A 14,912-nucleotide genomic window follows, 5' to 3' on the forward strand; every position below is an offset into this window, starting at 1 on the left:
AGGATGCCAGTGGCACTGATTCTCTTGGAGGAGGCAGGGGAGGACCAAGGCTTTCTTGGACTCTGAGTCTGAGGCTCCCCCATCTAGAGAAGCTGCGGAAGAGCGGTCCAGTGTCGTCGTCTGTTTTGGCGAGAGGAGCTGTCTCATCTTATTGATGAGGTTACTAGGGCCCTTTCTATGCTTTGGACTCTATCTGCGGACCTTGTTCAGTTCAATTCAGTTCTTGTATACCGCTAATATCCCCTTTCCAGTGTTTAGTGCGGTGAGAGGAGCTGTCTTGTCTTATTGACGAGGTTACTAGGGCCCTTTCTATGCTTTAGATTCCATCTGCTGACCTTATTCAATTCTTGTTTACTGCTAATATTCCCTTGCCAGGGTTTAGTGCGGTTTACATTCTAGATGAGACAAAAGCAGATAGTGTTAGGGTGAGGTATGAGAAACATTAGAGATCATTGGTGTAATGCATGAGACTAAAAACATTAAAGGAAAAGATAATGGATGATACTAGGAAGTAGAAGTCATGATGGATTATTATTTGGGAAGAGAAAGGTTTTTAGCCTTTTCCTGAAGCTGAGGTAGCTGCTTTCTGTTCTGATTGGAATAGGTAGAGAGTTCCATATTTTGACACCAAGTAGGGGGAACAGAGAGCTGAAAATCTTCTGATTTCAAATTTTTGAAATGGTGATGCTCTAGAATTTGTTGCTAGAGAATGTAGTAAAAGCAGTTATCTTAGCGGGATTTAAAAAAGGTTTGGATGGCTTCCTAAAGGAAAAGTCCATAGAGCATTATTAAAATGGACTTGGGGAAAATCCACTGCTTATTTCTAGGATAAGCAGCATAAAACGTACTGTTTTGGGATCTTGCCAGGTACTTGTGACCTGGATTGGCCACTGTTGGAAACAGGATGCTGGGCTTGATAGACCTTTGGTCTGTCCCAGTATGGCTATACTTGTGTACTTATGCTGTTTCAGTCTGTTAGACTGGACCAGATATAGCGAAGCAATCCTAGTCAGCAGTGAAGCCCTGTAAGATTTGAAACACTAAACAAGCAGCTTTGAACCTGAGTCTTTCTGCTGTGTGAAGCCAGTGCAGTTTGTTTAGATGAGTTGAAACATTAGTATAGCTATTCAATCTGTATGTTAGTCTTGCAGCTGTATTCTGTATGATTTGCAGTTTTTTCTGATATTGACACTTAATACCAAGAAATAGAACATTACAGTAATCCAAGTGAGGTAGAATTAACATTTGGACTAGTAGTGCGAATGCTTTTTGGTTGAAGAATGGTCTGACTAGACGTAGCTGTCTCATTTTGAATAGTGTTTTCTTCCATAGCTGATTAATATGGGACGAGAAGGTGAGTGAAGAATCAAGCAAGACCCTTAATACTTTGGTTTCAGATTCAACTGTAAAGCTTTGATCTTTGGACAAAGATATTGATAATGGGACCTCAACTCCCTGATTTCGGAACCATAGGACCTTGGTTTATTGAGCATTCCGTTTCAGTTTATTGGTCAGGGCCCAGGTGCTAACAGCAGTCATACCATTCACTACAAACTGAGTTGGATCTTTGTTTAATTCTCTCACTGGTAAGAGAAGCAGGGTGTCATCCACATAGGATAATAGTAGTTCCATATCATCAAGCTGATCAATCCATAGACTGGTGGGTTGTGTCCATCTACCAGCAGGTGGAGATAGAGAGCAAACTTTTGCCTCCCTATATGTGGTCATGTGCTGCCGGAAACTCCTCAGTATGTTCTCTATCTCAGCAGGTGGTGGTCACACACAGCAGCAGCTCTGGCTAGGCCTCCAAGCCTAATTCTTAGGTTTTGTTGAGTGCCTGGGGTTGAGGGCTCTTTTGAGCAAGTGCAAACCTGGTGGTGCCAGGTCCCTCCTTTTCTCCCCCCTCCCGCTGGCTCCGTTTAAAAAAAAAAAAGTTTTAAACGTCCTTAAAGGCGTTTATTTCGACGTTTATTTAAACGTTCATTGCAGCTACTCACTGGGACACCAGTTCGTTACAGCTCGGAGCGGACAGCAGGTAATTTTTACCTTTTTATAGCGGGCAGGGGGTTCCCCGATTCTTCTCCTCGTGGCATATGGCGTCGGAGGGCGAGGGCGCAAAGGGTCGCTCCCCGGATCGCTTGAGCGCTTCTAGAGGGGATGCGGGGGGCTTACAGCCTGATTCGCCCTTTTTGGGTGACAGTTTCGTGACCGATGAATGTCCCGGTCCTTCTTCCGGCGTGGCGGTTTTTCCCGCCATAAACGCCCATCCCCCGCTCCTCGCCTCCGCCATCTTGGCCGGCCACGCGGCTCGGACGGCTTCTTTGTGGGCCGCCCTTGAGGTTGGAGACATTAATGCCATGAACGCCCTTAATTTGGGCGACGGCACAAAAGCGGCTAAAGTTAAGCGCCGTTCTTCCCGCGCGGCTCCTTCGCGGAGTGTCGCGCCGGACGCCATTTTGGATGCGCAGCATGTCTCTCCCCCGCTCTTGCGAGCGCCGGTTGAGGGTGCGTCTAGGGTTGTTGCCCAGGCTGCGGAAGTGCACAGTCTGGGGGATTTCTCCCCCGAGTTTGTTTTGCTGCTGCATCAGGCTTTCCTCATGCAAACGCTGCCCCTGCTCCCTCGTCTGGTAAAGAGGTTGAGGTTCCCAGAGGTAAACGCCCTCGGGTTGATTCCCAGGCCTTGGAGGACTTTGTCTCCTCCGATGTAGATGAGGGCAGCGTGTCTGAGGTCTCCCAACGGTCCTTTGCGGATTCCTTGGAGGAGACGGATCCCTGCTCGGATGGAGCGGATGACCCCTCTGCAGCGCGGCTTTTTAGCCCACAGGATTTGCCCAACCTGTTGCTACAGGCCATGGACACTTTGAAGATTTCCTCTCCGGAGGACGTCTCTCCCTCAGCCCCTGTTGGCTCTGCCATTATGCTGGGGACGAAGCGCCCGCCTAGAACCTTCCACGTGCATGATGCCATGCACACCTTAATTTCGGCTCAATGGGATGTCCCGGAAGCGAGCCTTAAAGTGGCTAGGGCTATGTCCCGCCTCTATCCTTTGGCTGTGAGTGAACGTGAGGCCTATCTGTGGCCTACCGTGGATTCTTTAATCACTGCGGTGACTAAGAAAACGGCGTTGCCGGTGGAAGGTGGCACGGCCCTAAAGGACGCCCAAGACAGAAGATTGGAGGCGGCCTTAAGGTCGTCCTTTGAGGCGGCTGCTTTAAGTTTGCAGGCCTCAGTTTGCGGCTCCTATGTGGCCAGGGCGTGCCTGACTATGGTGCAGCGGGCTTCCCCCTCGGATCATTCCTTGAGGGCTGATTGGCCGGCCCTGGAATCGGGCTTAGCCTATTTGGCAGACTTGCTGTATGATGTCTTGAGGGCCTCAGTGAAAGGCATGGCTCAGACAATCTCTGCGCGGCGGTGGCTTTGGCTGAAACATTGGTCTGCTGACCACGCCTCTAAATCCCGCCTGGCTAGATTGCCTTTTAAAGGCAAGCTGCTCTTTGGGGTCGAGCTGGACAAAATCGTGACCGATCTCGGCACGTCTAAGGGCAAGAAGTTACCAGAGGTCAGGGCTCGGGCTAGTACTCGTCCCGGTACCTCCAGAGGACGGTTGCAGGAAGCCCGTCGGTACCGCCCGGGCAAGTCGGGTTCCTCTGCCCCCTCTTCCTTCAAGAGGAATTTCTCCCCCAAGCAGCATTCCTTTCGCAGAGACCGCCGTCCCGGAGGTTCTCAGTCCGGTCCTCCCCCAGGGTCTCGTACCCAATGACGGGGCCTTGGTCCACTCCCCAGTGCAGATTGGAGGACGGCTGTCCTCGTTTCTGGGCGAGTGGACCACCATAACTTCAGACGCGTGGGTGCTGGAAGTCATCAGAGACGGCTACAAGCTAGAGTTCTGCCGACCCTTAAAAGTCGGGTTTGTACTCTCTCCCTGCAAGTCTCCGGTCAAAGCTGTGGCAGTGCAGCAGACCTTGGACAATCTGATCCGCCTGGGCGCAGTCGTTCCTGTGCCAGAAAGTCAGCTTGGCAAGGGACGTTCCTCCATTTACTTTGTGGTACCAAAGAAAGGAGGTTCTGTCCGGCCTATCCTCGACCTCAAAGGGGTCAATCGGGCCTTGAAAGTACGGCACTTTCGCATGGAGACTCTCCGCTCTGTTATAGCGGCAGTGAAGGCAGGAGAGTTCTTGGCTTCCTTGGACATCAAGGAAGCGTACCTGCATATTCCCATCTGGCCGCCTCATCAACGCTTTCTGCATTTTGCAGTCCTGGGACGACACTTCCAGTTCAGAGCCCTCCCATTCGGGTTGGCTACTGCTCCGCGGACCTTTTCCAAAGTAATGGTGGTCATCGCGGCCTTCCTACGAAAGGAAGGGGTACAAGTCCATCCTTATCTGGACGACTGGTTGATCCGAGCCCCCTCTTATGCAGAGTGCGGCAAAGCTGTGGACCGGGTAGTTGCTCTTTTGAGCTCCCTGGGATGGATCATCAACTGGGAGAAGAGCCAGCTGCGCCCGACTCAGTCCCTGGAGTACCTGGGAGTTCGATTCGACACCCAAGTGGGCAGAGTGTTCCTGCCAGACAATCGGATTGTCAAACTTCAGGCTCAGGTGGACCAGTTCCTGGTAGCCTCTCCTCTTCGGGCTTGGGACTATGTGCAGCTGTTGGGCTCTATGACGGCCACGATGGAAGTAGTGCCCTGGGCCAGGGCTCATATGAGACCACTTCAACACTCTTTGCTGCAGCGCTGGACTCCGATGTCGGAGGATTAGGCTGTGCGACTTCCCTTGGACCCAGCAGTGCGCAAGGCGCTGAGCTGGTGGATGCAGACAGACAAGTTGTCTGCGGGAATGCCTCTGGTGACCCCAGAGTGGATTGTCGTCACGACGGATGCCTCTTTGTCGGGCTGGGGAGCCCACTGCTTGGGAAGGACAGCGCAGGGGCTCTGGTCTCCTGCAGAGGCAAAGTGGTCTATCAACCTCCTGGAACTCAGAGCCATTCGGTTGGCGCTTTTGGAGTTCATCCCGGTACTGGTGTTGAAGCCTGTACGGGTCCTGTCGGACAATGCCACGGCTGTGGCCTATGTCAACCGCCAGGGAGGTACCAAGAGCGCCCCTCTAGCCAAGGAAGCTATGAATCTTTGCCAGTGGGCGGGGGCGAACCTGGAGCAGCTTTCAGCGGCCCACATTGCCGGAGTCATGAATGTCAAGGCGGACTTTCTCAGTCGCCATACCTTGGAGCCCGGAGAGTGGCAGCTATCTGCTCAGGCGTTCTTGGACATCACGAAGCGTTGGGGCCAGCCGAGCCTAGATCTGATGGCGTCATCGGCCAATTGCCAAGTGCCGCGCTTCTTCAGCAGAGGACGGGACCCTCGATCCCTGGGAGTAGATGCTCTTCTCCAACAGTGGCCGACACAAGAGCTCCTCTATGTGTTCCCGCCCTGGCCCATGTTGGGCAGGGTGCTAGACCGGGTGGCAAAGCATCCCGGCAGGGTAATCCTGGTGGGTCCCTGGTATGCGGACTTGATCAGGCTCTCAGTCGACGATCCCCTGCGGCTGCCAGTGGAGCAGGGCCTGTTACATCAGGGTCCCGTGGTGATGGAGGATCCCTCCCCCTTTGGGCTTACGGCCTGGCTATTGAGCGGCAGCGTCTGAGGAAGAAGGGCTTCTCAGACAAGGTCATCGCCACTATGCTGAGAGCGAGGAAGCGCTCTACTTCTACTGCTTACGCCAGGGTTTGGCGTATCTTTGCAGCGTGGTGTGAAGCAGGCTCACTTTCTCCCTTCACTGCTCCAATTTCTTCAGTGTTGGCGTTCCTGCAAGAAGGTCTGGAGAAAGGCCTGTCGCTCAGTTCCCTTAAAGTCCAGGTAGCGGCTCTGGCTTGCTTCAGGGGCCACCTGAAGGGTGCTTCCCTGGCTTCACAGCCAGATGTGGTGCGCTTTCTCAAGGGAGTTAATCACCTGCGCCCTCCTCTGCACTCAGTGGTGCCTGCGTGGAATCTCAACCTGGTGCTAAGAGCATTGCAGAAGCCGCCTTTTGAACCCTTGTCGAGGGCATCTCTGAAAGACCTGACGTTGAAAGCAGTCTTTTTGGTGGCTATCACTTCAGCCAGAAGAGTTTCCGAGCTCCAGGCGCTCTCTTGTCGAGAGCCTTTTCTGCAGTTCACTGAGGCAGGAGTGACTATTCGCACAGTGCCTTCCTTTCTGCCCAAGATTGTTTCTCGCTTCCATGTGAATCAGCAGCTCTGTCTCCCTTCCTTTCGTAGGGAGGACTACCCAGAGGAGTACTCTGCTCTTAAATATCTGGATGTGAGACGAGTCATCATCAGATACTTGGAAGTGACCAATGATTTCCGGAAATCGGATCATCTCTTTGTCCTGTTTGCAGGTCCTCGTAAGGGTCTGCAGGCTGCTAAGCCTACAGTGGCAAGATGGGTCAAGGAAGCTATTGCAGCGGCTTGTGTGGCCGCGGGGAAGGTGCCGCCTATCCAGCTGAAGGCTCACTCCACGAGAGCTCAGGCGGCCTCGATGGCAGAGGCCGGATCCATCTCCTTGGAAGAGATATGCAAGGCGGCAACTTGGGCTTCGGCTCATACATTCTCCAAGCATTACTGTTTGACTGTGGCTGCACGGGCGGAGGCCCGGTTTGGAGCTTCAGTGTTGAGGTCAGGGATTTCTATGTCCCGCCCTGGGTGAGTACTGCTTCGGTACATCCCACCAGTCTATGGATTGATCAGCTTGATGATATGGAAGGTAAAATTATGTATAATCATACCTGATAATTTTCTTTCCATTAATCATAGCTGATCAATCCATAGCCCCTCCCAGATATCTGTACTGTTTTTATTCTGGTTGCATTTCAGGTTCAAGTTTAGTCTTCAGTTACTTCAGAAAGACTTCGTGTTCAAGTTCTTCCTTCACTTGGATTCTTCAAGAGTTGAGACGAGTTTGTGTTACAGTGAGCTGCTGCATTCCTCTCCCCTCCGTTTTACGGGGCTGGATTGAGATTTAAATTCTGCCGGCACTCCCTCCCGCTTTGTGCGGCTGTAGGGCAGCTTTGTACCCCTCCCGCTTCGGCGGTGTTAGGGTCAGTCAGCTCCTCCCGCGGTTGCGGTTGCAGGATAAGCCAGATCCCCCCGCATCGGCGGGTGTGGTGTCCCTCCCCCGCTCGGCGGGGATGAGCTGGACGGATTCCCCTCCCCCACTTGTGTGGGGATGAGCTGGGTTACTTCCCCTCCCCCGTTTCGGCGGTGGTGAGCTGGGCAGAGTGTCCCTTTGTGGGTGTAATTCTCTAAGTGCTGAGTCCTGCGGATGGAGCTTTGATATCGACATACTGAGGAGTTTCCGGCAGCACATGACCACATACATGTATAGGGAGGCAAAAGTTTGCTCTCTATCTCCACCTGCTGGTAGATGGACACAACCCACCAGTCTATGGATTGATCAGCTATGATTAATGGAAAGAAAATTATCAGGTATGATTATACATAATTTTACCTTCATTAAGTCCCAGGTGTATTGAGACAAGGGATGACATAAAGAGGTTGAACAGAATTGGTGAGAGGGGAGATCCCTGCGGGACCCTGCAGTTAAGAGTTCCCCCTACTTGGTGTGTTCCAGTCCAGTGGGCTCCACTCCAGTGTGTACCAGTCCAGTGGGTTCCAGTCCAGTGCGCACCCCTCTCACCAAATCCTTCTTACTGTTCCCTTCTCCACTACTGCCAACTCCAGACTTCGCGCCTTCTGTCTCGCTGCACCCTATGCCTGGAATAAACTTCCTGAGCCCCTACGTCTTGCCCCATCCTTGGCCACCTTTAAATCTAGACTGAAAGCCCACCTCTTTAACATTGCTTTTGACTCGTAACCACTCGCCTCCACCTACCCTCCTCTCTTCCTTCCCGTTCACATTAATTGATTTGATTTGCCTACTTTATTTATTTTTTGTCTATTAGATTGTAAGCTCTTTGAGCAGGGACTGTCTTTCTTCTATGTTTGTGCAGCGCTGCGTATGCCTTGTAGCGCTATAGAAATGCTAAATAGTAGTAGTAGTAGTAATGATCACTGTTATCAAGCGGCCCCAGTACCATAACGTCCCTCACCAGATCATGCGCTCCACTAAGGACCAAGTCTAGAATTTTTCCTTCTCTCGTCGGCTCCTGCACCAGCTGCTACAGGTATCTTGTTACAAAATCTGGCCCAGAATGTTGCAAAATTTGCCTGGTAGTTGCAACAGGACAAATGTTCTGCAGTGCTTTAGTCATAACATTTTTAATTTGTATAATTTTGTTCTTGGATGTGTGTTTTTCATTCTAAATGGACAACTGTAGCATCATATATCTTTGTCTAGACTTATACTACAGCTAAATGCAGTTCAGGATGGGCTTGGATGGATAGGTCCAACCCATTCTTAAAAACTTTACATTGACTTCCCATTGCAGCCAGCATAGAATTTGTTACTCTGCTTGACTATTAAAATTATGAATAGGTTATGCCAACTTTATTTGTCTTCTCATTTACATTTATTTGCTTTATTTATTTGTTGCATTTGTATCCCACATTTTCCCACCTTTTTGCAGGCTCAATGTGGCTTACATATTACAGTTAACGGTGTTAGCCGATTCCGGTCTGAACAAATACATAGTAACGTACATAGTAGATGACGGCAGAAAAAGACCTGCACGGTCCATCCAGTCTGCCCAACAAGACAACTCATATGTGCTACTTTTTGTATATAACCTACTTTGATTTGTACCTGTGCTCTTCAGGGCACAGACCGTATAAGTCTGCCCAGCACTATCCCCGCCTCCCAACCACCGGCTCTGGCATAGACCGTATAAGTCTGCCCAGCACTATCCCCGCCTCCCAACCACCGGCTCTGGCACAGACCGTATAATTAGCCCCGCACTATCCCCTCCTCCCACCACCGGCTCTGGCACAGACCGTATAAGTCTGCCTAGCACTATCCCTGCCTCCCACCACCGGCTCTGGCACAGACTGTATAAGTCTGCCTAGCACTATCCCTGCCTCCCACCACCGGCTCTGGCACAGACTGTATAAGTCTGCCCAGCACTATCCCTGCCTCCCACCACTGGCTCTGGCACAGACCATATAAGTCTGCCCAGCACTATCCCCGCCTCCCAACCTCGACTAAGCTCCTGAGGATCCATTCCTTCTGCACAGGATTCCTTTATGCTTATCCCACGCATGTTTGAATTCCGTTACCGTTTTCATTTCCACCACCTCCCACGGTAGGGCATTCAAAGCATCCACTACTCTCTCCGTGAAAAAATACTTCCTGACATTTTTCTTGAGTCTGCCCCCCTTCAATCTCATTTCATGTCCTCTCGTTCTACCGCCTTCGCATCTCCTGAAAAGGTTCGTTTGCGGATTAATACCTTTCAAATACATGGTATGAATGAATACAAGGTGATATTGTGTTAGATAAGGTACATGTATGGTAGGCACAATTGGTGGGGAACTTAGAGAGGGGGGGGAAGAGTCAGGTAATGTCCTTTACGTTCTTTGGTTGCATTGTGTCACAGGTGTCCATGTATTTTTATGTAGGGTCGGTGGGGTATGCTCTTTTGAATAGGTCTGTTTTTAGTGCTTTCTGGAAATTAAGGTGGTCTGGCTTTTACTATTTTTGGCAGTGCTTTCCATAGTTGTTCGCTTGGCTAGGTCTTCATGTATTGTGCATAGTAATAAAAAAAAAATCCTGTGACTTCAGAGTTTACATTTTTAGTAACATGGAACAGATCAGTTCAGGGAATGGTACTGGGGCTTTGGAATAGTTTGCCATGGAGTTTCACTGGGAGAGATTTTATTTGAGGTTTCAGAAACCATTGAAAACCTAGTTATTTGTTAAAAATTTGAGAATGTTAGTTGACTGGGAGTAGGTGGATGGTTATGGATGAGGGTGGGTTTATTTTTCTGCTCTGTTTTAAGTTGTTTTATTTTGGTGCTTTTATTGTAAATTTCTTAAATATTTCTGAAAATGTTAATTTAACCATGGATGGTTACTAGATGGGGCTGGCATTTTTCTGTTTTCTGTTATTTTATTTTGTTCTTCCATTGTAGTTCATCTTGATCTCCTATAAATGTCTGATTAAATTAAATATTACGGGAAATTATTAAGGGGTCCTTTTACTAAACTGCAGTCAGTGCTAGCACACGCTTACTACAGCTTAAAAGGGTTTACCAAAGGATGTGCTCAGGTGTCCTGCAGTAAATTCCAAATTGGTGTGTGCTAAAAATGATATTTTATGTTTTTGGTTGAAGGGGCATGTCTGGGGGCGGAGAGTGAGTGTATCTGTGCTAATCAGTTAGCACATGCTAAGTGATTAGTGCAGGATTACCACCTACAAAATGGGTAGTGGTAAGTGTTCACACAGTACTTGTTTTTAGTGGTCGCTCGCTAATGGTGACCACATGGCCATTAATTGAAAAAAAAAATTGAAAATCATGCTTTTACTACTGCGGTAAAAATAGCCTTAGTGCATGAGGAAAACCTGCATAAGGACATACTAAGGCCACTTTCTACCGCAGCTTAGTAAAAGAACCCCTAAATCCTGTGTTAAAACATGAGCTATTTTAAATTTGTACAAAACTGACTTACAGGAATTGTATTAAATATGTGCCTGATACTTTACTGCTTGCTGACTTAGTGATTACATGGACAATGCACAGAAAGCACAGCTTTATTTTAAATAAAATAACAGCAACCCATATTCTGTGCTTTATTTCTTCATTTTATTGTTTTATGTTTTATTTCTGCAGAACATTACGGTAGACTGTAAAATTTCTGCTTCTGGAGACAAAAGTCATGACAAAAGCCCAACCAAAACAAGACAACCCAGGAAAGTGGACCTTCGAGCCCGTTATTGGGCATTTCTCTTTGACAACTTAAGGCGCGCAGTAGATGAAATCTATGTCACTTGTGAATCGGATCAGAGTGTGGTGGAGTGCAAGGTGAGACCTAATTTCCAGTACTTTTGTTTGGGTTTGTAAACTTCCTGGTGGAATTTATTTCTATTCATTGCCCATCTTAAGATCTAAATAATCATTGTCTTATTTTTATTTTTCACATTTTTTCAGCTATATTACTACTGCTACTACTTATTTCTATAGCGCTACTAAATGTACACAGCACTGTACATGAAACATATATGAGACGGTCCCTGCTCGATAGAGCTTACAATCTAATCAAGACAGACAAACAGGACAAATAAGAGATTAGGGAATTACTTATGGTAGAAATGATTAAAACAGGGTATTGAACAAATGAAAAGGAGTTAGGAGTTAAAAGCTGGTGAGCTTTTAGCCTAAATTTAAATATGGCCAGAGACGGAGCTTAATGTACTGATTCAGAAAGTCTATTCCAGGCATACAGTGCAGCAAAATAAAAGGACTGGAGTCTAGAGTTAGCAGTGGAGAAGAAGAGTACAGATAAGAGATTTACCTGATGAATGGAGTTTCTGGAGAGGACTGTAGGGAGAGATAAGATTGGAGAGATACTAAGGAGATGCAAAATGAATGCACTTTTATGTCAATAAGAAGAGTTTGAACTGTATGTGGAAATGGATGAGAGAGCCAATGAAGTGACTTGATGAGAGGGCTAATGTGAGTGTATCGATGCTGGCAGAATATAAGTCATGCAGCAGAATTTTGAATAGATTGAAAGGGATAGAGCTGGTTTAGTGGGAGACCTGTGAGAAGCAAGTTGCAGTAATCTAAGCGTGAGGTGGTAAGAATGTTGATATGGGTTTTGGTAGTGTGCCCAGGAAGCAAGGAATGAATTTTATACAGAGCGAGAAATGACAGTTTTTAGCAGACTGTTGGATTTGTGCAGAGAAACATAGGGGTCCTTTTACTGAGCCACGGTAAAAAGTGGCTGTGGTAGTGTGGGCATGTTTTTGGGCGCACTGGGCCATTTTGTACAGTGGTTGGGAAAAAGGGCTTTTTTAATGGGCCAGACTCTGTCAGACTGTCAAAGTAATGCTTTGATGTTTATCTCATATATACTATCTGCTACCACATTTGCTTATTTCCGATCTGAGGAAGAAGGGCAACCTTCGAAAGCTAATCAAGAAATGTATTAAGTTATGTCCAATAAAAAAGGTATCATCTTATTTTCTTTTCCATGTTTTATTTTGTTTGATTTCTATTGATAACCTTTAAGAGTGGACTAACACGGCTACCACACCTCTCTACTTAATGGGCCAGGAAATGGGTGCGCGCTGAAATTGAAACTAGTGCACACCTATTTGCGGCCTGAGCCCTTTCCGCCACCTATTGACTTAGTGGTAAGGACTAACTACCTGCGCGGAAACTATGCAGCACACGCTAACTGCTGATTAACACTGGGAATGCCCCCTGTGGTAGAAAATAGAAAATTATTTTCTACCACGGGATTTGGCGCATGCTAGCCTGGCGGTAGTGCAGATTTGACTCGCTCTACCCACACGTTAGCCCTCCCGTGCCTTAGTAAAAGGGCCCCATAGAGAGGAGTCAAGGATGACCTCAAGGCTACAAGATGATGAGAGTGTTATCCACGGAAATAGAAAATGGGGGAAGAGGAGATGTATGTTTATGGGGAAAGATAAGAAGTTCAGCTTTGGTCATGTTTAGTTTTAGATAGCAATGAGACATCCAGATTCCTGCTGAATTCTCTGGTGTGGAGAGGTAGATGTGGGAGTCATCAGCAAAAAGATACTACTGAAAACCATGGAAGGAGATCAGAGCACCAAGGGAATAACTTTAGATAGAGAAAAGAAGAGATTAGTTTTGTGAACCTTGTCATAGAAGTACTCAGTCACTTTGAAGAGAGATTTCAGTGTAACAATGGTGAGGATTGGAGGCAAGAGAGTTTGTCAAATTGATGTTGTAGTCTTGTTTGGCAAGTGAAAGAGCAGATTTGGAAGGAGGCCAGCAAGAATTTGAAATTTATGAAGTCGAGGGACAGCCCAAGATGGCAATCTAGATGGATTTGTGGCTCTGAGCTCCAGACTTCTCTAGTAGATTTTCCTATTTTTCTCAGTATTTGCTGGTGAAGAGGAATTTTCCAGAGATATGGTGAAACGCAAGGTGAGGAGGACTTACCTCTCTGAATCCTCACCAGTTGTTGCTTTGTCCGTTGAGGAATTTGTAATCAGGGCGTTTAGTGGATCCATTTGTACCGGCGCTGGCTCTGAGGCGATCTAGCTGATGATTGAAACCAGACTGAGACCTGAGGATCGACTTCCTCCTTCTGGGCCAGGGTTGTAGGAGAGTCGAGATCAGTTGACTAGTGTGCCTTTACCCATCAGGTTAACGGCTTCGGTGCAGTCGAAGGAGGATATTGCTCAGGCACCAAAGGTTGGTGATGGTATGAGCAGGACCCGATGTTAGATCATCTTTGGATGAAAATGAGTGTTTACCATCAGACCCGACAGGAGGTAACCAGCAGCTTAAGGATGTGGAGAATGTGACAGCCTCTGGATTAACAACTGAGGTACTTGTACCAGGGTTTTTCTTAGCTCAGGTACCTACCCCTATGCTGTGAATGTTACACTAGACTCTATATGGGATGCAGGCGTTCGCCTTGAATACGTTTTTTGGCCAGTAAAACTGATATAGATGTTGAGGAGTGATGAGATGGAAGCAAGATTTGGTGAAATTCAACATAATGTGGTGGAATGGCAAGCATTGGGGGATTTATATGGACGTGGAATAAATGCTTTGATTAATAAAATGCAAAGGTTTGAGAACTATGCCAGAAATGCTTTGATTAATAAAATGGAGAAGTTTGAGGTTGTGGGCATTTCAAAAAACGATGCGCACTATTATAGAATTCACCCGATCTGTGCCTAACTTAGACACAGTATTTAGGCCTGGTTTTAGGTGGCCTAAATGGGTGCACCTAAATTTTAGTTGCAAGAATGGCGCATGAGCGTGCTGTATAAACTACACCTAACCTTAGGCGTAATTTATATAATCATGCTAACCATGTGGTTTTACAGAGCTAATTTTTGAAGGCTCCATATATAGAATTCCCCCCATTATAAATGCAAATAAATAAAAAGTTTTTAAAAAATATATGAAATCAGCATGGGCACAGGACTTTAGTCAAAGGTGTTCAGCAGATTCTAGAGATCAGCCAAGGCCGGGGTTTGGTACACCTTACTGTATGGGATATGAGAGAAGTGAGAGTGATCAGAGCAGAGGAGAGAGTAGTATTATAGGAAGAGACAGCCTCTTTGCAGACTTGGATAATGGAATGGTTGAGAGATGAAACAGTGGTAGAGAGAGTGCAAGGGTCAATAGCCTAAAGATTTCTAAAAGTATTGGGGGAGACTGGATGGGACTGGGTATGGGGGGGGGGGGTAGGGTGGTTAAGTGTGAAAGTTATTAGATGATGGTCAGAGAGGGGAAGAAATGAGGTGGAGAAATTGGAGAGTGAGCAGTTGGAGAAGAAAATACCAAGGCAGTGGCCATTCTGGTGAGTAGGGGTAGTGGAGCACAGCTGAAGATAGAGTGAGGATGTTAAAGTGAGAAACTTGGAGGCATAAGATTCAGAGGGGTCATTAACATGAATGTTAAAATACCGAAGCATGAGGAAAGGAGAGGTGAAGGTTTGAGAGAGAAGGAAAGGCAGGAGTCAAAGTCGGTGAGAAAGGAAGAAAGGGACTTATCAGGGGGGTCAATAAATAACTGCTACTTGGAGAGGGAGTGGAATGAATAGATAGATGGAGTGGAAGAAAAGCAGTGAGACTGAGGTGGAAGGAGAAGTTGAAATCTGCAAGAAGGTGAGAGTAGCAGCCTGATACCACCTTCGTGACCAACTGGGTGAGGTGTATTGCAGAAAAAGTAACCTCCGTGAGGCATGGCAGCAACTGAAGCAGAGTTTTCAGGGCAAAGCCAAGTCTTAGAGTAAGCAGATGGAGAGTATG

The 14,912-nt window shown here is 47.4% G+C and overlaps 1 protein-coding gene across 1 annotated transcript in view; it reads left to right on the forward strand.

Moving 5' to 3' along the window:
- The window catches only part of SCAPER (S-phase cyclin A associated protein in the ER), a 960,370-nt gene that overhangs the window by 43,898 nt on the left and 901,560 nt on the right, over positions 1-14,912 (forward strand). Inside the window, 1 exon segment of the mRNA XM_030187331.1 lies at positions 10,762-10,953. Within this exon segment, the coding sequence (XP_030043191.1) occupies positions 10,762-10,953 (192 nt within the window).

This window comes from Microcaecilia unicolor, chromosome 1 (genome assembly GCF_901765095.1).
Source record: "Microcaecilia unicolor chromosome 1, aMicUni1.1, whole genome shotgun sequence".
Lineage (NCBI taxonomy): Eukaryota > Metazoa > Chordata > Amphibia > Gymnophiona > Siphonopidae > Microcaecilia > Microcaecilia unicolor.